This window comes from Salvelinus sp. IW2-2015, unplaced genomic scaffold, assembly GCF_002910315.2.
Source record: "Salvelinus sp. IW2-2015 unplaced genomic scaffold, ASM291031v2 Un_scaffold3238, whole genome shotgun sequence".
NCBI lineage: Eukaryota > Metazoa > Chordata > Actinopteri > Salmoniformes > Salmonidae > Salvelinus > Salvelinus sp. IW2-2015.
This window is the reverse complement of record NW_019944525.1, coordinates 8,689-34,043: the sequence shown is the minus strand read 5'-3', so window position 1 is coordinate 34,043 and position 25,355 is coordinate 8,689. Positions and strand designations below refer to the sequence as shown.

At 42.4% G+C, this 25,355-nt stretch overlaps 1 protein-coding gene and 2 pseudogenes across 1 annotated transcript; all 3 read left to right on the top strand.

Annotated features, from left to right (window-relative positions):
• The window catches only part of LOC112075564 (dipeptidyl peptidase 4-like), an 11,277-nt pseudogene extending 2,254 nt beyond the window's left edge, over window positions 1-9,023 (top strand).
• A 2,237-nt stretch (window positions 9,024-11,260) lies between these two features.
• Window positions 11,261-14,233, top strand: LOC112075561 (glucagon-1). Its single transcript, XM_024142547.2, has 6 exons — window positions 11,261-11,366; window positions 11,563-11,663; window positions 11,923-12,078; window positions 12,660-12,776; window positions 13,397-13,540; window positions 13,797-14,233. The coding sequence occupies exons 2-6, from the start codon at window positions 11,569-11,571 to the stop codon at window positions 13,819-13,821; spliced, it is 537 nt and encodes a 178-aa protein (XP_023998315.1). The 5' UTR covers window positions 11,261-11,366; window positions 11,563-11,568; the 3' UTR covers window positions 13,822-14,233.
• LOC112075563 (adenylate cyclase type 10-like) overlaps window positions 14,102-25,355 on the top strand; it is a 12,665-nt pseudogene continuing 1,411 nt past the window's right edge.

The following is a 25,355-nucleotide window of genomic DNA, read 5'->3' as shown; positions in this document are numbered from 1 at the left end:
CTGTCTGTCTGTCTGTCTGTCTGTCTGTCTGTCTGTCTGTCTGTCTGTCTGTCTGTCTGTCTGTCTGTCTGTCTGTCTGTCTGTCTGTCTGTCTGCACATATTTGGAAGCAAGTATGGTGAATGAAGGAGTGTTTGTGTCATGTATAACACAGCTCCTTTTTTTTGTTGAAAACCAGGATCAAGTGGCTGCCTATGACTATGTAGTGTCTGCTGATCAAAAATATGTTGCTTTCAAGAGCAATTGGACTAAGGTAATGTCTTGTGATATTTAATCATTTGTTGCTGTTGTACTATCCTGCTGTGAAGTAGCTATGTGTGGTATGTCATTGTGCTGTGGGGGTTGTTGTTGTAGTTGCAGAATCAGACTTATGTGCCCAAAGTAATTGCCTTGCAGGGATAAATAAACTAAAACAAATAAATACATTTAATTGAATTAATGTATTCATTAATTAATATAAGTAATTGATCTGTGCTACTAATCAAATACCTAATTATCATTTGCTTCATTTGTTTCAACAGATATGGAGACACTCCTTCACAGCTTCATATTCTCTCTATGATTTTGCAGGCTCATAAGTCTCTTTCAATTTTTCTTATCTGCAAATGTGTACTATACACACATCTTCAATATTCTCAATTGACTTTGAGAATTACATATGCAGTGTAGAGAATATAGGACATTTTATTTTATTAATGGGACTAGTGACGGGAAATGGTCAACAATACTCAACAAATAGAGAAACTGAAGAGGGCCATAAATGGTAATGTTTACTGCAAATTATTTATAGGGACGCATTTACAGTGCATTCGGAAAGTATTCAGACCCCTTCCCTTTTTCCACATTATGTTACAATACAGCCTTATTTCAAAACTGATTAAATAAATACATTTCCTCATCAAACTACACACCAAACCCCATAATGACAAAATGAAAACCGGTTTAGAAATCTTTGCAAATTTATTACAAATAAAAAACAGAAATACCTTATTTACATAAGTATTCAGAGCCTTTGCTGAGACTCGAAATTGAGCTCAGGTGCAAACGATTTAATACATTTTAGAATAAGCCTGTAACGTAACAAAATGTGGAAAAAGTCAAGGGGTCTGAATACTTTCCGAATGAACTGTATATGGTGTTGTGTCAAACTCAAAGACATTAATACTGTTCATTTTTTATTTATTCTCATTGTAGGACATTTCTCAGTACACCAGACATCCCTCACCAAGTCCATTTGTTTGCATGGGCGCCAACAGGGAACAAAATGGTAGGTTAAAAGGACACTTGAGAGAAACCATTGGACTCGTTTATATACTGTACTATGCTTTTCTGGTGGCTGACCGATTACATGTCTTCCAAACACTCATCATCAATAGGACTGACCCAACAACACAACATGCACTTTTGTTTGTCTTCAGTTCAAAGCTGGAACGCTCAAAGATCACATTTTCATCACGCTCCAAATAAATAACTTATTCTGTTACTCTAAACATAATATTGCAGGTTACTAGGACAACCAAAATACATTGCACACTATTGTGCATATTGCAGTGTTATACCACGGTTAAAGAGGAACTCGAGTCATTAAGACTTATCGCAATATCTCTGTTCCTCTCACATACAGGCCTTTGTGTGGGAAAATGATGTCTATGTGAAGACCAGCCCTACTGCTAAGGCCATACAGGTGACCTCAAACGGAAAACACAACAAAATCTTAAATGGCATCCCAGATTGGGTGTATGAGGGTAAGCAATACATACAAGAAGGCAGCTGTGAATCTTACATACCTCTTACTATAACTAGTACATATTAGTCAGCACTGTGATGTGAATTGTGTCAAATGTGATCATACATGAACAAGTTTCTCTTTCGACACCACGGGAGTCTGTGAACGGCTTAAGCCACAACACACAAAATAGATGTGCCATCCTGATGTAGGCCTAACGGTGTTTTTTGATTGTTTGTAAGAGGAAATGTTCTCTTCTTACGAGGCAATGTGGTTACCTGGAGGGAAGTATCTGGCCTATGCTGAGTTTAACGACACTCTGGTCCAAAACATAGAGTATTCCTGGTATGGGAAGGAACAGTATCCCGACACTGTCATTTTCCCCTATCCTACGGTAAGATAACATGTTTGATGTTTGATGTGTATCTAAAAAGTGTGCTGGAGTAGGTCATTACTGGCATGAGGTTCTGAGGCAGTTGATAAGGGAACTGGACTCTGGACCATAAGGCCTCTGGGTTAAAAGCATGTTGTTTTATCACAACTCAGGGTGCATTCAGGTCTAAGCTGTCCCAATAAAATTATATTGGTCCATGATTTCCCAATTCTGAAACCTCTCATGACGACTATGTATTTGAATACAGTCATATACTCTGTATCGTCACATATTAATGCATTGATACTGTGTGTATAGTCATTATAAAGCAAGACATTTTACATTTTACAAGAAAAATACATTTTAAAGATGTGGTTGCTTGTCAGAAAGAAACCTATAAGACCCAAAGTTTCTTTTTATTTAATTGTAATTGTTTTGCATAAATGTATTTTTTTCTCCATCTTCTAGCCTGGTACTCCCAAGCCAGTGGTGAAGCTGTGTGTGTATGACACTACAAACATATCAAACATCACAGAAGTTGTTGTGCCAGCTTCAGTTGGAGCAAGGTAATGAAACTCTGTAGTACACAATACATTATACAATGTATTCAGTAGGAGAGAAACGCATTGCATTGGAATTTTAAAATCTATTTTAGGCGTAAGCTGTGAGACAAATGGTGTTGTTTCTGTTTGTTTTTTCACAGTGATCACTATTTGGCCACAGTCACCTGGGTAACGGATGAACGCATCGCTGTCCAGTGGCAGAAGAGGAAACAGAACGAGCTCCGCTTTCAGATCTACGACTTCAACACAGTCGGAAACACCTGGATCCAGAATGCGTTAGAGGTACGTCATAACGACCCCCCCCACCCGCTTTCCCGCCGCCCTCCCCTCCTCTCCCCTCTACTGCATTCCCCTCCCCTCCTCTCCTCTCCCCTCCCCTCCCCTCCACACCTCTCCCCTCTCCTCTCCTCCAGATAACTTGGTTGTCCCTACAGTTGAATCAGAAGTTTAACATACACCTTAGTTAGCCCAAATAATTTAAACCGTTTTTCACAATTCCTGACATTTAATTCTAGTAAAAATATCCATGCTTAGTCAGTTAGGTCACCACTTTATGTTTAAGAATGTGAAAATGTCAGAAAACAGTAGAGAGAATGATTTATTTTCAAGCTTTTATTTTATTTCCATCACAATTCACCAGGCGCGGGTCAGAAGTTTACATTTCACTCAATAGTATTGAGCTAGCATGACTTTAAAATTGATTGAACTTGGTGTCAAAACTTTTTGGGTAGCCTTCCACAAGCTTTCCCACAATAAGGTTGGCTGTGAGATTTTTGCCCTGTCCTCCCCTTGACAGAGCTGGTGTAACTGAATCAGGTTGTAGGCTCCTTGCTCACACATGCTTTTTTCAGTTCTGGCCCACTAGTTTCTATAGGATTGAGGTCCAGCGCTTTTGTGATGGCCACTCCAATACCTTGACTTTGGTGTCCTTAAACCATTTGTGCCACAACTTTGCGAAGCTATGCTTGGTAGTCATTGTCCATTTGCCAAGCACCATGTTGCGACCAAGCTTTAACTTCCTGACTGATTGTCTTGAGATGTTCTTCAATATAGTCCGACATCATTTTCCTGCTCATCGATGCATCTATTTTGTGAAGTGCGACCCAGTCCCTCCACTGCAGCAAAGCACCCCAGCAACATGAGCTGCCCACCCCCGGTGCTTCGCGCGTTGGCGATGCGCTGTTTACTTCGGCTTGCAGCTTCCCCCATTCTTTCTCCAAACATGACGGAATGGTCATTATGGCCAAACACATTCTATTTTTGTTTCATCAGACAAGAGGACATTTCTCCAAAAAGTACGATCTTTGTCCCCATGTGCAGTTGCAAACAGTAGTCTGCTCTTTATATGGCCGGTTTTGGAGCAGTGGCTTCTTCCTTGCTGAGCGCGCCTTTCCAGGTGTATGTCGATATAGGACTGTTACTGTGGCTATAGATACATTCCTGTACCTGTTTCCCTCCAAGCATCTTCACAAAGGTCCTTTGCTGTTGTTCTGGGATATTGATCTTCACTTTTCGCACCTAAGTTACTTCAATGTTCTAGAGACAGAAACACGGTCTCCTCCCTGAGCGGGCGTATGACGGCTGCGTGGTCCCATGGTGTTTAATACTTGCGTGAATATGTATTGTCAGATGAAACCGTCGGTTACCTGTAAGGCGTTTGGAAATTGCTCCCAAGGATGAACCAGACTTGTGTAAGGTCTAACAGATTGGTTTTTTGAGGTCTTGGCTTATTTCTTTTGATTTTCCAATAATTTCAAGCAAAGAGGCCGCCTGAGTTTGAAGGTTGCCTTGAAATACATCCACAGGTACACCTCCATGACTCAAATGATGTCAATTAGCCTATCAGAAGCTTCTAAAGCCATGACATCATTTTCTGAATTTTCCAAGCTGTTTAAAGACACAGTCAACTTAGTGTATGTAAACTTCTGACGCACTGGAATTGTGATACAGTAAAAATATAGAGAAAATAATCTGTCTGTTAACTAACATGTTGGAAATACAACTCAGCTTACTTCAGCCATGATGCCTCTTTCTTCCGCATGGAACTGCTCACAGTCCGTCAGCCACACAACACGCACACACACAACACCCCACACACACACGCACACACACACACACCGCGCGCGCGCGGACGCGCGACGCCACGCACGCACGCACGCACGCACGCACGCACCACGCACGCACGCACGCACGCACGCACGCACGCGACGCAACGCACGCACGCACGCACGCACGCACCACACACACCACACACACACACCACACACACACACACACCACACACACACACACACACACACACACACACACACACACACCACACACACACACACAACACACACCACACTACACACACACTACACAGCCCACTACTCCCAACAGGCTTTGTGCAGTCAAGTCATCACAATACTGTAGCCTGTGACATCCCTAAACAATATCCCAGCCGGTATATTTACTTTAAAATGATATTTTCTGTAGTAGTAGTGCTTCTAGATCATTTGGGAGGACACACACACACACACGTTATATTAAATATGTGTTCGTCTCCACAGGTCCTGGACTACCTCTGTATACTCTCAGGGACAACAGGGATGCTGGTTCAGGTAAGCCAGTTACATTTACTAGTGTGTGATGGAAATAAATGATATAAGCCAAGCAAAGTCACAGTGCATCTTCTCATCGTTTAGAGATTCAGGTTCTTGAGGACAACACGGCTTTGGAAGGCCTTCTGTCTGAGATCCACATGCCCACCGTGCGACGCGACTTTATCAAGCAAGGAGATTTTTATCAAGCAAGGAGATTTTAGTAAGGCTTTCATCTATTAAAGACTTTATTTGAATCTTTCATCTGATATTAAAACCATGGGACATCTCTAACTTGATATCCATTTTTGGATGCTTCTGTTTTTCCCGACAGATCTTTGGTACCAGATGACCTTGCCTCCTGGATTTGACAAATCCAAGAAATACCCCTTACTTATTGATGTGTACGAATTAATTAACCTCTGTGAATACATGATCTGCTTTGTCTTATGATGAATCGTTGTACCAATAAGGAGGGCCTGGAGTTAATCCTGACCCCATGACTTGAGCAGGAAATACTCTTGGCCCTAGTTAAATTCAGAAGTCTGCAGTGTTTTCTGGTGAGCTCAAGTGGTCAGGGAAAACTCTGGGCACTAACAATAATGTTTGTCTTTCTCTTTTGTGTTCCAGGTATGCAGGGCCTTGCAGTCAGAAAGCAGACTTCCGCTATAGGTTAGGCTGGGCCGCATACCTGGCGAGCACGGAGAAGGTCATCGTTCGATGGTAGGGGAAGTGGTTACCAAGGCGACAATGCACTCCATCTACCGACGTCTGGGAACCTATGAGGTGGAAGATCAGATAATGGCCGCAAAGTAAGGTTGAACTGTGGTTGAACAGTAGCCAAGTCGATAGCTATGCCCAACTGACTCAAACAGGTTGCTTTGTATTATACTGTGTCACACTGCAAAAGTGACATTAAGATAACATAATATATAGAGATTCTGGATTCGAATCCAGGCTCTGTTGCAGCCGGCCGCGACCAGGAAACCCATGGGACGGGTTCCCCATACATAATAAATAAACATTATATAACACAATACATGGATATTTAGAGATTCCAAGGCTTTTTTGGTTTGAGCTTTATGATGCAATAGCCTGGTTGACAGATCTTTATCCAACTCCTCTTCCTCTCCACTTTCATGCTAAATATATCCTGTCTGGTAGGACAACGGACGTGACAGAGGTGTTGGTTAAAGCACATACAGATCTGACCACCAGGCTAATGATCAGATGACTGATCAGATGTCACATGGGGTCAGCTGGAATGCCACATTACTTACCTCTCCCTTATTTCACGTCAGAGAGACTGAGGACAGTAGAGATTCGAGTTAGACCACGGACCATCAGTGGGCATGGTCCATTAGAACCCCTTTTAACTGACCCTCACGTTTAAATGAATTAGTGTTTGTACTGGTGGTTCCCAATCACAGCAAGTCACTTTTCTCTTTCAGGGAATTCACCAATATGGGCTTTGTCGACAAAGGCAGAAGAGCAACTTGGGGTTGGGTAAGTTAAAGCATAGGGTTTGAAAATATGATTCGTTGGAACCATCAAGTGCAGCGTAATGAAATGTGTACAATCATCTTGTCTTTGTGCCTTGAGTAATCCAATATTATCTGAATTCAAGGCCAAAATGATCAGCTGTCATTGTGTTTTGTAGTCCTATGGAGGTTATGTCACGTCAATGGTTCTGGGAGCTGGGAGTGGAGTTTTCAAATGTGGAATGGCAGTGGCCCCAGTTTCCAAGTGGGAGTATTATGGTATGCCATTCTGTTATTGATATGTTATTAATATATTTACAATAACCTACATGTTAGTTAAATATATAAGTGTAAATCATTGAAATTATCCATACATTTCCCCTACTTTCAATATTTCAGATACAATCTACATTACGTTACATGAATCAACCTTCAGAAAATCTTGAATTCTACAACGTAAGTTTACCAACGCCAACATTATAAATGGCTATTTATACATACGATTTTATACTATGGCTTGTATTAGCCAACTGGTATTAATCTCCACGGACATAACTACATGTAAATGTGTTTTACAGAACTCCACAGTGACAGCCAGAGCTAAGAACTTCAAATCAGTGCAATGCCTTCTGGTCCATGGGACAGCAGACGGTGAAGCCTCCTCTAGTATTTCTGGAATGTTCTTTAAAAACACACCACCTGTGCAATTAACAACTGTACAATGTTTAGAGTCTAGACTATTCATTTGACTCTGTAAACCCATTAGTTGATGAAGCTAAAAGTGTTAACTAAGCAGTGTACATACTTTTCCTGAAGCTTTCCCATATCATATGAGAATAGGAAAACACTGCACATCGGATACTGTTAAATTGTTATTTAAATCTCTCCATTTGTTTCAGACAATGTCCATTTTCAGCAAGCTGCTCAGATCCGCAGCTCTGGTTGAGGAACAAGTGGACTTTGAGGCTATGGTAAATATTTAGATTTTAGATAGATGAGTTATCTACACAATCAGTGGTTGTAGAGCTTTATACCTCAATGAACCTCCTCCATGAAAACACTTCTCCAATAAACAAATGATCTGTGCTTATTCCTTCTTTCTATCACTTTACTACAGTGGTACACGGACAAGGACCATGGTCATGATGGTTCAGCCAATCAGCATGTCTATACCCACATGAGTCACTTCCTCCAGAGTTGCTTCGCCTGATGCCATTCGAATGAATGATGCCCAACCTGATGCTTGCCGAACGATAACCAAACTGCCCCAAATTCATTTGTAATTCACTTGGACAGCAGGTTGCCTAGCGGTTAAGACCATTTGGCCAGTTACCAAAAGGTCGCTGGTTTGAATCCCCAAGTCGACTAGGTGAAAAATCTGTCGATGTGCCCTTGAGCAAGGCACTTAACCATAATTGCTCATGTTAGTAGCGCTGCATAAGAACGTCTACTAAATTATGTAAATGTAATTGAAAGTTGTCCTATTTTTTGATATATTAAGTTGTTTGAGCCAGTACCCAAACATACAGTCCAAAAGACTATCCTCTCTGTCACGCCCTGGCCTTAGTATTCTTTGTTTTCTTTATTATTTTAGTTAGGTCAGGGTGTGACATGGGGTATGTTTGTGTTTTTTTGTCTTGTATTGGGTGGTTGTAGTGTCTAGGGGGATTTTGTTAGAGTGTATGGGTTTGTGTTGAGTGAATGTTTCTAGGGAAGTCTATGGTTGAGTGAATGTGTCTAGCTATGTCTATGGTTGCCTGAGTGGTTCTCAATCAGAGACAGATGTTTTTCATTGTCTCTGATTGGGAGCCATATTTAAGGTGGCCATAGGCATCATGTATTTGTGGGTAATTGTCTATGTTGAACGTTTGTAGCCTGTGTGTGTGCACTACGTTATTTAGCTTCACGATCGTTTGTTGTTTTGTATAGTTTGTGTAAGTGTTTAGTGTCGTTTTCATCTTCGTCGTTAATAAAGAGAAGATGTATGCTTATCACACTGCGCCTTGGTCCGTCTCTCCACACGATCGTGACACTCTCTCTATGCAGTTATGAAACAATGATGTCAGCAGGATTGATCTATCATTGTTCGTTCTGAGCCTCACCGCGAGTTATGAGGTTACATTTGAAATGAAGAATGTGATTATATTGAAATACAAAAGAGCTTTGTGAGAACTGATCAGCCAGTGACTAAGCATGTCTGACTTGTATCCATTAAGGGGCCTTGATTGCACTGTTTTATCCTCGCGGTATCAACATTAATGTCGATACATTATATTGCTTTGCATTTTATTGTACAAACATACTGCATGTTTTTATAGAGGGAATCTTGGAAGACCTTTGTACCTACAGTGTGTGTGTATACTGTTTCAATAAAATTGTTTAAATCTAGATTGTGGATTCTTACTGTAGGGGATCGACAGTACATACAGTTCCAGTCAAAAGTTTGGACACACCTACTCATTCAAGGGTTTCTCTTAATGGTGTACTATTTTCTACATAATAGTGAAGACATCAAAAACTATGATATAACACATATGGAATCATGTCGTAACCAAAAAAGTGTTAAACAAATCAAATTATATTTTAGATTCTTCAAAGTAGCCACCCTTTGCCTTGATGACAGCTTTGCACACTCTTGGCATTCTCTCAACCAGCTTCATGAGGAATGCTTATCCAACAGTCTTAAAGGAGTTCCCACATACGCTGAGCACTTGTTGGCTGCTTTTCCTTCACTCTGCGGTCCAACTCATCCCAAACCATCTCAATTGGTTTGAGGTTAGGTGATTTCGAGGTCAGGTCATCTGCTGCAGCACTCCATCACTCTCCTTCTTAGCCCTTACACAGCCTGGAGATGTGTTTTGAGTCATTGTCCTGTTGAAAAACAAATGATAGCCCCACTAAGTGCCGACCAGATGGGATGGCGTATCGCTGCAGAATGCTGTGGTAGCCATGCTGGTTAAGTGTGCCTTGAATTCTAAATAAATCACTGACAGTGTCACCAGCAAAGCACCATCACACCTCCTCCTCCATGCTTCACGGTGGGAACCACACATGCGGAGATCATCCGTTTGCCTACTCTGCATATCACAAAGACACGGTGGTTGGAACCAACAATCTCAAATTTGGACTCATCAGACCAAAGGACAGATTTCCACCAGTCTAATGTCCATTGCTCGTGGTTCTTGGCCCAAGAAAGTCTCTTATTCTTATTGGTGTCCTTTAGTAGTGGTTTCTTTGCAGCAATTCAACCATGAGGCCTGATTCACACAGTTTCCTCTGAACAGTTGATGTTGAGATGTGTCTGTTATTTGAATTATGTGAAGCATTTATTTCTGAGGATGGTAACTCTAATGAACTTATCCTCTGCAGCAGAGGTAACTCTGGGTCTTCCTTTCCTGTGGCGGTCCTCATGAGAACCAGTTTCATCATTGCGCTTGATGGTTTTTGTGACTGCACTTGAAGAAACTTTAAAAGTTCTTGACATTTTCCGGATTGACTGACCTTCATGTCTTAAAGTAATGATGGACTGTTGTTTCTCTTTTCTTATTTGAGCTGTTCTTGCCATAATATGGACTCGGTCTTTTACAAAATAGGGCTATCTTCTGTATACCACCCCTACCTTGTCACGATACAACTGATTGGCTCAAACACATTAAGAAGGAAAGAAATTCCACAAATTAACTTTTAACAAGGCACAACTTTTAATTGAAATGCATTCCAGATGACTACCTCATGAAGCTAAGCTGGTTGAGACAATGCCAAGAGTGTGCAAAGCTGTCATCAAGGCAAAGGGTGGCTACTTTGAAGAATTAAAATGTTGATTTGTTTAACACTTTTTTTGGTTACGACATGATTCCATATGTGTCATTTCATAGTTTTGATGTCTTCACTACTATTCTACAATGTAGAACATTTTAAAAAATAAAGAAAAACCCTTAAACGAGTAGGTGTATCCAAACATGACTGGTACTTTATAATCAAAATCAAAATGACTTTGGTTTGACATAATCATTTGATATCATCTGTAAATGGTTTATAAGTACATTCAGTAAATGGTAATGCAGGTATAGGCTTTGAATAACACATGAATTCATGTTATCTAAAAGGGGATGATCAACAGGACCCACAATGGAAATGTTCTTGTCTTAAATGGGTGACCAAAGGAAAAACACCCCAAAAATAGTTTCCATCTCTGATTCTATCATAGTTAATATAATCCACAAACCCTGACTCAGCTTCCCATTTACAGTACACACACACACACACACACACACACACACACACACACACTATTTGACAGGATGTCATCTTGTTTGATTTCTACACCTAAGTGACAGCTGTTTTCTCGCATGGATAATGCCACATCTTCCATTTTAAACAGACGTTTCATTGCGAGTTAATCCAATGCAACCAAACGGGCCCTATGTGTAATGGATTGAGAGTAACAAATGGGTGTAACAGAGTGGGAGAGRGGGAGGATTGGGCCACCGGAGCAGACCRGGCCTCATYGCCATGCTATATAAGACCCCCACAGCCAGTCAGYTCACCAAGATACAACCACAAGGAACCAGGACTGAAGCAGAGGATCACTCRCTRMCAGACACACATTTCATCTCWTCTACCCGCACATTAACAGGAACAGGTGAGTTTCTTYCAGCCAGGACACGTCTTYATTGATTTAGYAAAATCTGTTTCAAAACTGGATTTGTTTTTCCATTGTGAACAAAACCTTTGATTTTGTCAATGGATGTATGATTGATATGGAGCCTTTTGCTTGTCAATGTAAAATGTACATGGCTGTCTTCGGCTAAGTTACTCAATTGTGGTTCTGTCWGCAGGTCACAATGTTTGGCATCCACTCCCTGGCTGGTGTTCTCCTCATGGTCATTGTACAGAGCAGTTGGCAAGTCCCTCTACAAGAGGCTGAGGACAACTCAAGGTACAGCTCAAAAAATGTTATATTTTCCATGGGGGGAAATGATCCCAATTTTCCATGGGATATTTTAAGAAATATTTTCAGAATATATCATAGGGAAAAAAAGCGCACAATGCACAGTATCAACGTAGACTACAGACGGAACGACTAGTGTTTAACACATAATGTACACGTATCCAACAGCAACTGTCAATCAAAATTAGACTATAATGAGGCATCTATCAGCATAATTTCAGCATTAAAGATTCTTCTTCTCCTGTAGCTTAGAGACAGCAGGCCCACTATTGGAGGATTTGATGGGCGTATCTAACATGAATAGACATTCCGAGGGAACCTTCTCTAACGACTACAGTAAATACCAGGAAGAAASGATGGCTCAGGACTTTGTTCAATGGCTTATGAACTCCAAGAGGAGGGGGTGAGTGTTTCAACAGAGTAATATTATATATTTTTAGGCTTATGACTGATATTATACTGCGGGGTGTAGAAATAATAATATATTTTTCTTAATGAGAACCAGGACAGTTCAGTCTTTTGGAAACTATTACTGTGATGAATACTGTATATCTTGAGTTGAACAATCAAAGATTTGGATGGAGATATTACAGATTTAAACTTCATCCCAAAAATGTTTGTCTAAAGCACCATGTATATTATGGCATTGTTTGTACATACAGAGAAAGGATAGTAATGTACTGAGCAACATATTCATATACACAGTACTTCCAAGTCAAACAAAGTATCTTGATGTTATTAACACTACTCATCACTTTGAAACTAATACCACCCATCCATTTTCATTATCAACTTATCCTCAACTTCTATATCAATACATACACTTAAAATACAATATTTGAGTGTTTTACTAGCAAAGTTAGTGAAAAACAGTTATAAGAACTCAGAGGCTATTTTAGCTGAGCCAGAATGATTTCACAGTACTATAATTGGTTGAGTGGAGTTTTGTATCCATCACACCATTTCCTCTCTACCTCCATCTAGTGGTCCATCCAAACGACATGCCGATGGGACCTACACCAGCGACGTGAGCACCTACCTACAGGACCAGGCGGCCAAGGACTTTGTTTCCTGGCTCAAATCAGGACGGGCCAGACGAGAGTAGGCTTCCCTTCACCCTACAGTACCAACATCTTGTGTGTCATGTCTGACGCGAGAAGAAGAGAGAGAGAAAAGATAATCAACAACTTAGTTAATTTATCCATTGCCGCACCGTTGCTTTCTGCTTTCTTAAGGCCTGTGTTGACATTTCATGTGGTCGTGCCCAATAAATCCCATMAAACTATGCTCTGCATTTATTGATACATTTATTGATATTTGCCCCTCGGATGACTGTGTTGACTGGGTTGGAAGAGAGCGTATCACACAGTTGCTGTGTGCATAAACACCTGTTCAGGGAACAAAGGTGTCCTCTAATGCACAATGAATGACTACAGCTACAGATCACTACTTCCCGAAATCATCCAATAGTCATAAGGCGCAACTAGAAAAGGGTACATTTCCTGAAGAAAATGTGTATTCTTGCTTCAGCCGACTAAAAGTTGAACCCAACGTGGTTGGTAATTGTGTACAGAAGTATTGTGTGTGGAAGTATTGAGTGTGGAAGTATTTTGTGTGTGGTAGTATTGTGTGTGGAAGTATTGTGTGTGGAAGTATTGTGTGTGGAAGCATTGTGTTTGGAACCACTGACAAGTGTGTGTTATCTTGTGTACTGTACCTAGATCTGCAGAGGAGAGCAGGAATGGTCCAATGAGCAGAAGACATGTAGATGGGAGCTTCACCAGCGACGTGAACAAGGTGCTAGACAGCTTGGCTGCCAAAGAGTATTTACTCTGGGTCATGACCTCCCAAACCTCAGGGAAAAGGTAAACATCAGAACACAACCAGAACCTGTATGAAAGGGTACCATATTCCCTATATAGTGCACCAAGGCTCTGATTAAAACGAGTGCATATGGTGCCATTTTAGACACGTTTGTAAATGGACTGTCTTGCCTACATCAATATTTGATCAATAGTTTTTTGTTGTCACACTCTTTTTCTCTGTATCTTTCTCTCTCCCACTAAACGATGTTACTGTATGGTGTCACAGATTGATCATTTGGTTTATTGTTTATTTCAGTAACAAACGTCAAGAAGATCATTGAAAGAAGACAAACGCTTCCTTGTTCAAGAGAAACGTGGATACTGTGCTACAAATGATAAGCCTTGACAAAAACTAAAAGCCATACTAAAAAGCCATACTGCTTAGCATTGTTGTAATGTTGATACAATGTTGGAAATACTTAGATTGTTTACTCTACATTATGTGATAAAAAAAACCAGATCATCTATTCTTCCTTAGCTTTGTGGTGCATAATGCATCAGGTCAGTTGTCAAATTATACAAATATTTTTCTATAAATTAACATTATTTTCTATATTTGTAATGTTGAAAGAAAGGGAACATGGTAAAAACTCAGATATAATGTGCAAAACTATCTGGTAACATTTGTGTGAATTTGGTTTTTATCCCATATGTATCAAAACCTGCTCTGCAAAATTAAACTCTTTCATTGTGTTTGCTGTACTATGTTTTTGACTAGCCATGCATCCATACCAATGGAATCCCAAACTATTTCAGTCATGGTGCTGAAAAAAACCCATCACAACATTCAACTGTTGTGCCAATGATAGTAGTTTATGTACTAGACTAGAGTTGAGAAACTGTAGTTTGCGTCTCAAAGAAGCTCAGTCCATGGTTCTGAAACCTAAATGCATGGCATTCAAGTAACGTCCTTTTTAGTTATAAAAAATACTTATAATAGCTTCTTCTTTTTGAATTGGTGAACCAGAGTTTTTAGTGAACAGCTGAATTCTAGAACGTTCACGGAAAAAAACGATTGTTCAGATTAGCTCAACGGAAAAACATGATGCCCCTAAACTACAGCTAAAATTGGTTGGATAAAGGGAGAGGGTGAGATAGAGGACTCGTACAAAATGAGCAAAATAGCTGCCCATGTACCTGATCTTGTTGTCTACAGCACCCTCATTAACGATACCCTCTACGCAGAGAACTTTCATGGAGTCCTTCTCTTCGCGGATGTATCAGGCAAACTAATCTCAGTAATTTAGCTAGCTACATTAGCTATCTCGCTAGCTAACATGAGCTGGAATCCCGTTTCGATCTACATTTAGAAGCTAGCTAGCTAACGTTTGCTAACCCACTAGCTAAAAGTCAACTAATCCATTTTGTATATTTTTTAGGCTTCACTAATCTGACTGAGAAATTCAGTTTGAGTAGCAAGAAAGACTATGGAGAAGACGAGTTGACACGCACACTCAACAGCTACATTGGGGAAACAGTCAGTCGTAAATTAGCTGTGGTTTCATTACAATATCAATCTAACCTGATGTACCGTTAGTTAACTATAACTTAGACTAAGTTAGTCTAAAACAAATATTACCAAGCAATGTTTGTTGCCTGTATTTCAGATATCCTTGATGCTGGGGGAGATATTATGAATTATGCAGGTAACAATAGGCTTCCCTCTCAGCTGTAAGACAAAGATTCACCATGATCACAATTCCTAGCTACAGTACTATTCTACTCGTCATGGCCAAACAACTTTTAATCACAGGCGATGCCATCTTGGCTCTATGGACGGTGGAGAGGGTCCAGCTCAGTGAAGTAATCTCCCTGGTGGTCAAAGGCAGCCTCAACATCTAGGACCAGTGTGGAGTCCAGGAGACGGATGTGGGCTGTCAGCTGAAAGTTAAAATAGGTCGTTGTCTGAGTCTCATACAGGCTGAGAGACATGTTTGTGCTATAACACCAGGGCCTGTATTCACAGAGTGCAGATCTAGGATCAGTTTTCCTTTGAAATCAATCACTTGCATTTCACTGCACCTGCAATAACATCTGCTAAATATGTGTATGAATAGTACTCTACGCATTGCGAATTTGTGCCCTGATTATCCGGCTACACTTGACTTCATAGGCAACTAGAACCTTAAATATGATACCCTTTATCCTCTGCTGTCCCAATATATATCTGCTGGGAAGCTCTCCAAGGTGATCGTAGGAGACGAGATCAGTCAGTACTTTGTGGTGATTGGCCGGGCGGTGGTACGAGGTGCGGCTGGCAGAGGGGTTGGCGGTGGCCAGCCCAATCATCTTGTCACCTAACGCCTGGGAACTATGTGAGATGTGAGAGGGACAACATCGCCATTGACCCCATAGAGAACGAGAGAGCCGTGAAGGTGTGTGTGGGGGATAGATGGATGGATAGATGGATACAGCTATGACAAATGCAGTTTCAAGTAGGCGGGTGGTCGCAAGATGACTGTATGTAAATAGTGTCATTCAATGCAGGTGCGATACATCAAGCGAGAGCCCAGTTTCTCTGTTGAGAAGTACCAGGATTCAATAGGAACGTCTGTAGAGCATGAAAAAGTGACAAGAGGTACAGTAAAGAGAGTAGCTAGATATCAGCCTGTGATATTTCTACTTGCATGGTTGTGTTGTAACAGCCTAACCAGTCCTTTTTTTGGTCTACAGATTGTGTGAGGAGAGCATCTCGACTGATGCCAAACGCCGAGCTCGAGAAAACTTTACGGAAGTACATCATGAAAACGGTTTTGCAGAACGTAAGAACCTGCCTACTACCGTCCTCTTTATTTACAAAAAATATTTTTTGTTTTTCAAAATCAGAATCATGTATTTGTGAATGTATAAATGTAGGCGCGGTTTTAACGTCCACACTACTACTTACCTAGAATTAAGAAATGTATTGAGCAAAGATTCTAATAAGTATGCTAGTATGGTCACTGGAACGTAACCATGGTTTTCTATTCTGACCTCTCCTCCCTCATTAGATAGATGACGACTAGCCTCTGGGGTATCTGTCTGAGATGCGTCCGGCCACCATAGTGTTTGTCAACATGCAGTTCAAGGGAGGAGAGAGTGACCAGGAGCAGTGTATGACCATCCACCAGGCTGCCATTGGCATCGGTCAGCAGATAGTCAAGCACCACAGGAGGGTCAACAAAGTGTTCATGTTTGACAAGGTCAGTTAGTGGTTTATTCAAGGTGGAATCCTGGGGGTTTATTCACTAGGAACCACATGAAAGCAAACGGGATGAAACTGGGAGGGACTAACCTGAACTTGTACAATAAGAAACACTTTGTTGCAAAACGTTTTGGTACGGTGTGAACTAATGAATACACCCCAGCAGTTCTCTGTTCCCGGTGGCAATGTGAAAAACGACAAACACAATTAACAAGAAACAGAAACAATGGGGGCACTCACCAATACTTTCTTCTTCAGTCAAACCCACTGTATGTTTTTAAATAACAAGGAGTATGTTGCAGGGCTGTACTTTCCTCTGTCTGTTTGGGCTCCCTGGGGACAAGCGGGAGGATGAGAGTGCCCACGACTTACAGGCTGCCTATGGAGTACATGACCTTTGCCAGAAAGAGATCCGAAACCTCAAGTAAGGCCCATTTCAGCCTAATATTCTAGGACCACATGCCTTTACTTTTTATCAAGCTACAGATGTAGGATTTTAATTTGATCACCCTGTTGCAGGACATTTTAAACTTGTAGTGTATTTGAGGTTTAAAAAGGCTTCTGAAGTGTGTAATTTCCACTTTGAAATTTCAGACTTGATTTTCCCTTATGAAAAATGTATCAACTCCTACAAAAATGTCTATGAATTACAATCCACATAATAATTCACATTTCCTGTTGCTACAGGACTATTTTCCTGCTCTAGCAAACTGGCTCAAATTAAGATCCTACATCTGTATTACACTTGAGTGCAATATGTTGTATAGGTAGTTAACAAAAGGTCCAATGTTGTRCAACAGGACTGTCTCTGTTGGAGTAACCACAGGTCCAATATTCTGTGGTGTAGTAGGACATCCAGTGAGGCATGAATACACAGGTACAATCCCCTTGACATCCTCTTGAACTCTCAGGTGGAACTGTGCTTTGCCACTGCCACCTTACTATAACTTGTTGTAGCACCTTTTATATTATTTGAACTCGCATACTATTGTGTTCAGATTTTGTACAAGTTTTACCAGTTTGACCTACGAACTTTGAACTACCTTCTGTGTCCTTTGCTGTTAGTGATTGGTCGTAAGGTAAACCTGGCGTCATGGCTGATGATGCACTACCCCGGGGTGGTGTCACGCGACAGCGAGACTTGCTACTATTCAGAAATGCCCGTGTTTTATTTGAACGAGCTGCCCAAGAAAGCCATGAAGGGGAGTCAAGAACACTGGAGTCCAATATCAGTTCATGACCAATAAACATCAGATGTACGACCATCTGATGTGACCAACATCATTTATAGTCCATTAACTCGTGACTCCTACTCACTTTCATATTGAGCACTGTACTATTCTGTGTATTGTTGTGGCTTTCTTCTATTGAAATGCTACATAGTGAGACATATTGCAATTGTAATAAGAACATACATACTTATTAAACAAAATGTAATCTCCAGAACTGTTGGTAAAGCACCTATGTCCGTTGAGAGAGGAGGGATATCCTCTTTTGGGTGAGTTTTCTCAAGTATTGACGATTATGAATGACATGCATTCATCGTGGAAGATCACATTGATTTGAATGATATGTTGCGCTCAAATGCTCCCGAGGCCGAGAGAAAGAAATTGAAGTGTACTCCGGCATGCTGAAGGGCTTCTTGGAGGCCATGGCTGCCCGGTCACAAGAACTACAACAATGTTTTGATCTACGAGGGGCCTATCGGCTATGGCAAGTGCCGCCTGCTGGCTGAGGTGGTATACAGAACAGCAAAGGATGGAGTCAGGTCAGTGCAGAACTTTAAGAGCTACGCCGAATGAGAGAGTGTCCTCCTCACCAAGATCCTAGACCCAAAGATGAGGCAGAACGTCTGCCTTCTCAATGGTATCCTGCTAGTCAAGGTAGGTGAGATCTCTGAACGTTCCTTTTCTGAAAGTTATTATTCTGTTTCGTAGTAGCTAACGAGGGTAGATGGATCTTTTCTGTAAGATCTCTTCTATGCTTTTAGTTTCCTGTGTCTAAGGATGTCACTCATGGACAGTCAAGAAGAACAAGAAGATGAGGAACTACTTTCTGGAGTTGTTTTGCAATGTACTGTGGAAGATAATAACGTGGATGATGTAAAAACATGACTTAACCTGCCTGGGCTGGAGCCCCCCCGTCATCGCCCAGCTAGCCTGCCAGATCCTGGGGGTGGTCCGCATCCCTAGCAAGGTGTAGCTGTACGTGTACACAAACACGCACACACACACTGTGTGAATACCCATACGTTACACATATCGACTCTCCGAGGGTGTCTCAGGGGGAGTTGGGAGTTTCACACCTCACACACGTTCAGGTTACCCACTTGTACATGTAGTGAAACAGGACAAATACAAGCATTTGACCATAGACACCTCAAAGACAATAGCTTGGGAATTAATTGGGACTGTTGTGAATACTTAAACTAAACCGAAGCACCGTTATCCAGAGGAAGTAAAAAGTAATTTACTTAAATGTACACTTTTGAATTGGCTTGTCGACTGTATAGCTATTTTATGAAGACTAATTCTAAGGCTGTCATTGTCTCATTACATGAATATCTCACAGAAGAAGCCGGAGTTACCTTTTAAAAACATACAGTGGGGAGAACAAGTATTTGATACACTGCCGATTTTGCAGGTTTTCCTACTTACAAATTACAGACCTCTACATGCTTTGTATCATAGGTACACTTCAACTGTGAGAGACGGAATCTAAAACAAAAATCCAGAAAATCACATTGTATGATGTGTAAGTAATTAATTTGCATTTTATTGCATGACATAAGTATTTGATACATCAGAAAAAGCAGAACTTAATATTTGGTACAGAAACCTTTGTTTGCAATTACAGAGATCATACGTTTCCTGTAGTTCTTGACCAGGTTTGCAACACTGCAGCAGGGATTTTGGCCCACTCCTCCATACAGACCTTCTCCAGATCCTTCAGGTTTCGGGGCTGTCGCTGGGCATACGGACTTTCAGCTCCCTCCAAAGATTTTCTATTGGGTTCAGGTCTGGAGACTGGCTAGGCCACTCCAGGACCTTGAGATGCTCTTACGGAGCCACTTCTTAGTTGCCCTGGCTGTGTCTTTCAGGTCGTTGTCATGCTGGAAGACCCAGCCACGACCCATCTTCAATGCTCTTACTGAGGGAAGGAGGTTGTTGGCCAAGATCTCGTGTACATGGCCCCATTCATCCTCCCCTCAATACGGTGCAGTCATCCTGTCCCCTTTGCAGAAAAGCATCCCCAAAAATGATGTTTCCACCTCCATGCTTTACGGTTGGGATGGTGTTCTTGGGGTTGTACTCATCCTTCTTCTCCTCCAAACATGGCGAGTGGAGTTTAGACCAAAAAGCTCTATTTTTGTCTCATCAGACCACATGACTTCTCCCATTCTCTCTCTGGATCATCCAGATGGTCATTGGCAAACTTCAGACGGGCCTGGACATGCGCTGCTTGAGCAGGGGGACCTTGCGTGCGCTGCAGGATTTTAATCCATGACGGCGTAGTGTGTTACTAATGGTTTTCTTTGAGACTGTGGTCCCAGCTCTCTTCAGGTCATTGACCAGGTCTGCCGTGTAGTTCTGGGCTGATCCCTCCCTTCCTCATGACATCTTGATGCCCCACGAGGTGAGATCTTGCTGGAGCCCCAGGCCGAGGGTGATTGACCGTCATCTTGAACTTCTTCCATTTTCTAATAATTGCGCCAACAGTTGTTGCCTTCTCACCAAGCTGCTTGCCTATTGTCCTGTAGCCCATCCAGCCTTGTGCAGGTCTACAATTTTATCCCTGATGTCTTACACAGCTCTCTGGTCTTGGCCATTGTGGAGATGTTGGAGTCTGTTTGTTGAGTGTGTGGACAGGTGTCTTTTATACAGGTAACGAGTTCAAACAGGTGCAGTTATACAGGTATGAGTGGAGAACAGGAGGGCTTTTCCTTAAAGAAAACTAAGCAGGTCTGTGAGAGCCGGAATTCTTACTGGTTGGTAGGTGATCAAATACTTATGTCATGCAATAAAATGCAAATTAATTACTTAAAAATCATACAATGTAATTTTCTGGATTTTTGTTTTAGATTCCGTCTCTCACAGTTGAAGTGTACCTATGATAAAAATTACAGACCTCTACATGCTTTGTAAGTAGGAAAACCTGCAAAATCGGCAGTGTATCAAATACTTGTTCTCCCCACTGTATGTATAAATTAAAAATGTAATCTGTTTTATAGGCTCCTGGTGGAGAGAAGCCATGGAGTTCCATACTACTGCGAGGAGCTCTTGGAAGAGTCTGTAATCTGGGCAATCTGATCATGATCGAGGAGGTGGAGGAGGAGGATGAGGCTAAAGATGTAGACATCCTGTTCCCTGAGCCCACCCTGGTGGTACACTGCTCCAAACCCAGCCAGGTGGGGCAAGAGGACGACGCCAGGGCCGGAGCGTTGGGTAGGAAGATGGATCTGTTGGCTGAAAATGTCTGAGTGGCAGGTCTCCCGGCCTATTAACACCCTTGTCTGTGAAACAGACAGACCTATTGGCTGAGAATATATGAGTGGCAGGTTTCCCAGTTTGTGAAACACTGTAAGGTTGCAGGGCCACCCAAGGCATCCGTGTTGAAATCTCGCAAGATCACAGCGCTGGACCATTTTGTCGACCGTGCTTTGGTCTGTTTTGTCGGAGAAGCTGCCAAATTCCACAAAGTTTCCATCTCTCTGACATTGAAAGGTGTAGTACAGGGTTCCTGTATTCTGCCCACAAACACTACAACCTCATCTCATTAGTCTTATTTGATAGAAATGACTCATAAATAAAACACTAAAATCATTAAGGATGTTTTCTGTCCAGGCATATCTATAGGCCTACTAATAATATAATAATAAGTGCCATTTAGAGGACGCTTTTATCCAAAGCGACTTAGTCATGCATGCATATATTTTACATATGGGTGGACCCAGGAATCGAACCCACTATCCTGGCGTTGTAAGCGCCATGCTCTACCAACTGAGCTACTAATAAAAGTGAATTCTATTCAGGTATGGCCCTGGCCCACCTAGACCACCTGCAGCCAGCATAACAGATGGTGGTGAAGTGTGCTGCCATCATCGGCCAAACCATCACCACGCAAATGCTCATCAACATCCTGCCAGAGTCAGAAAACCCTGACAAGCTCAACCTGTCGCTCGGCTCCCTGTTCAAGTCGGGCACGTTTGAGTGCGACTCCAAGCCCAAGCAGTTCACCCAGCAACTCACCAAGGAGTCAGAGTGCTGGGGCGCGCTCAACTGCTACTGTGTCCAGGACAGCCAAGAAGACGTCCGTGAAGGTCGGTAGTGGAGCTGAGGCTAGCGCAGACAAGGAAAACTTTCACTCTGTCCCAGCTACTTCCTCAAACATGCCCACCGCTGCAGGGACTGCGGCATCGCCGAGTTCATCTTCGGCCACAAGGCGGCTATAGGGAACAACCTCATCGAGATCCAACCGAGTTTGCTCAACATACAAGAGTCTGGGGAGGCCCTGTTCCTAGGCCAAAGTACACTGGGGCTCCCCAAGGGTGAGTGATGGGCCCACTGACCTCTCCGCTAGAGAAGCACACGCAAGCTGAGAAACACACACAAACACTCCCTGAGAGACAGACACAAACACTCATGCTCGCCCAAACACACACACACAAACACTTCACACACACGCTCATGCAGATTGATAATAGTGACGCTATAACCAGCTGATCTAAGTAACCATTGAGGGTTGATTTGACGTGTGCTGTTGGTGTTGTTCTCCTCTCCACCTCTCAGAGTCTATACAACTGAACCAGGTCAGCCCTTTGCGTCCCAACAAGTAAGGTGTTATACTCTACCCCTGGTCCCAGATCAGCTGGCCAGTAAGACAAGTGGGCTGATTCCATTACAAATGTATTTGTGTGTTGGCGTGCCTCAGTGAGGAGGACGAGTTCTTGTTGAACTAGATTCTGTGGTAGATGAGTACACCACAGTGGACAGAACCAGGAAGTATAGGTGTGCCCAGGTGACGGAGTGTGTGCTGTGCCACATGGTGCGCCACTGCACGGGTGTGGGCGACGTTCCCAAAAACTTTTATTACCTGCTAGAGACCGCCGCAGTTTCGGCATACCTGTCCAACAACCTCAAGGTGTGTGTGTCCTTTGGACTTTTTTCTGATCTGTTCACGCTCGTACAGAAGTACTCTCTCACAGGCCCTATCCTATTTAAACAGAGCCAAGATCATACTTGATCATCTGAAAGTGGGCAAGCCAGCCTTTAAGACTGCCGACCCGAAAGTCAAAGTGAAAATCAACAACTTTGAGAGAGCCTGTGTTTTCCGTCTCAGAGGGGAGGTAAGAGTTCACTGAAATGTTATTTATAATCTAAAAGGATAATAATAATGATTTGCATTTATACAAAATAACGCTTTTCTCAAAGTGAAGTGTACAGTTTATTGTACATTTAGGTGTTGTACAACACAGGCCAAATCGAGGAGGCTGAGAGCATGTTTGCCAGCGCCCTACGGCTCCTGAACAGACATCTCCCTACGAACCGCGTGGCCAAGTCCCTGAAGTACGTCTGTGAGAAGATGAAGAGTCTGTGCTACAGATCCAAGAACGTTGACAAACCTGGGTGTGTTCTATGTTCAACAAGCCCCTATAAAGATTACACAAATTAATATATATATATTTTATATATAGCAAGCACTATAATATCAACTATTTTCCATTTATTGACGACAAAACATACCACAAACGACAATTTCATCATTTATCTGCATTCAACTCAAACAGTAAAACTTCTATAAAAATAAACTCTAGCACAGCGGTGATGTAGGCACTCCACAAACAATTGAATGGATCTTACAATCGTGTGCATGCTCCACTTTTTAAAGTTTTTTTTTGTTTAGATGTTATTGTTGTTGTCATGGTGCCGCGGAACAATTCTTTTCTTGAGCGGATGGTCGGGGGCCGGAAACATACAGTAATTACAAATAATTTGTAGACTGCAAAATGACCGCAAGAAGCCCAAACAGATACAATATAATGTTTGACCAAAACATAATCATTTCAAACCTTCCTTACATTTGTATACAATCACATTTCTCTCTATAATGAGTGGGAATACTTGGGAAAAGATTTCTTAAATTAAAATCACTTGCCGCTGAGTTCCTGGCGTTTTTAGTCTGTCAAACAATAAAACATTTTTTTGCGCCGAAAACTTGGGGGGCACCAGTTGGGGAACCCTGGTATACAGTCACCCATACACTCTTCAACATCCCTCTCACTCACAGACACACCTACTCTGTCTCTAGACCATCTTCTCGTGCATTGACTACCTCCAGTACTGCCAGCTGAGTGGTCTGTGTAAGATCTATGAGAGGATGCTGTGTGGAACTTGTGAGCTGCCTGACTGCATGGAGGGACCTGATCCTCACCAGCTACTTTATGCGCTCCCTCTCCACCGTCAAGCTCTACTCCAGAGCCCTGCACGACTCCGTCCAGTGAGGAGAGGAGAGGAGTGGATGTGTGTGTTGCATTGGTGAGGTAGTGTGTGTTCGGTTGAAACAAATAAGTGTGTAAGCAAGCGAGACAAGACGGAGAGAGAAAAAATAAATATCAAAAAAGTTTCAGTATTGAAAGAAGTTCTACTTCTCAGGTCTCCGAGCAGAGCAAATCAGCAAGCTGACGAACCGGCAGGGCCTGGACATGTTGGTGATCTCTGTCCTTCACACACCCCTCCTCACACTGAGGTGAAGCACTACTTCTACTTGTTTCTTTTACTGGGATGTGTACCTTATCTACTGTTGAGTACTATGATACCCAGGTATGAGGAGTGTGTCCAGCTGATGCAGAGTCTGGAGTACCTGGGAAACAGGACCCGCATCAGCACGGCTAAAGGCTGGCTCTATGCAGCCTGCTTTGACTTCCTGCTCTACTCAGGCAAGTTGGATATTCCATCCCTGTGGGACACAATCTCCACGTGACATATCTTAGTTAAGGAACTAATGGATAATAATTATAATTGCCATTTAGTTGACGCTTTTATCCAAAGTGACTTAGTCATGTGCGCATACATTTTACGTATAGTTGGTCCCGGGAATCGAACCGACATTGCAAGCTCCATGATCTACTAACTGAACTACAGAGGACCACTACCATAGGTTGGGTCTCATGGTGTGTGTTCCAGGGGGGGGGGGTTCGGCCTAGGTATGCCCGTCTGTGTGAGTGGGAAAAGGCCTGTTTCTTCTACACCAAGGCCTGTGGAGTGACCCGACAGGCTCCCTCATCCATCCACTCCATCAACGGCGTGGTCATGTTCCTGGAGTGTCGTGTGCTGCTGTTCAGAAAGGCCCTGGTGGAGCACAACCAACACATCAAAGCCATCTACCAGAGCACACAGAAGGTAGCCTGGCGACGGGTAGCCTGGCGACGGGTAGCCTGGCGACGGGTAGCCTGGCGACGGGTAGCCTAGCGACGGGTAGCCTAGCGACGGGTAGCCTGGCGACGGGTAGCCTGGCGACGGGTAGCCTAGCGACAGGTAGCCTGGCGACAGGTAGCCTGGCGGTTAAGAGCATTAGGCCTGAAACCGAAAGGTTGCTGGTTGGAATCCCCGAGTCGACTAGTTGAAAAATCTG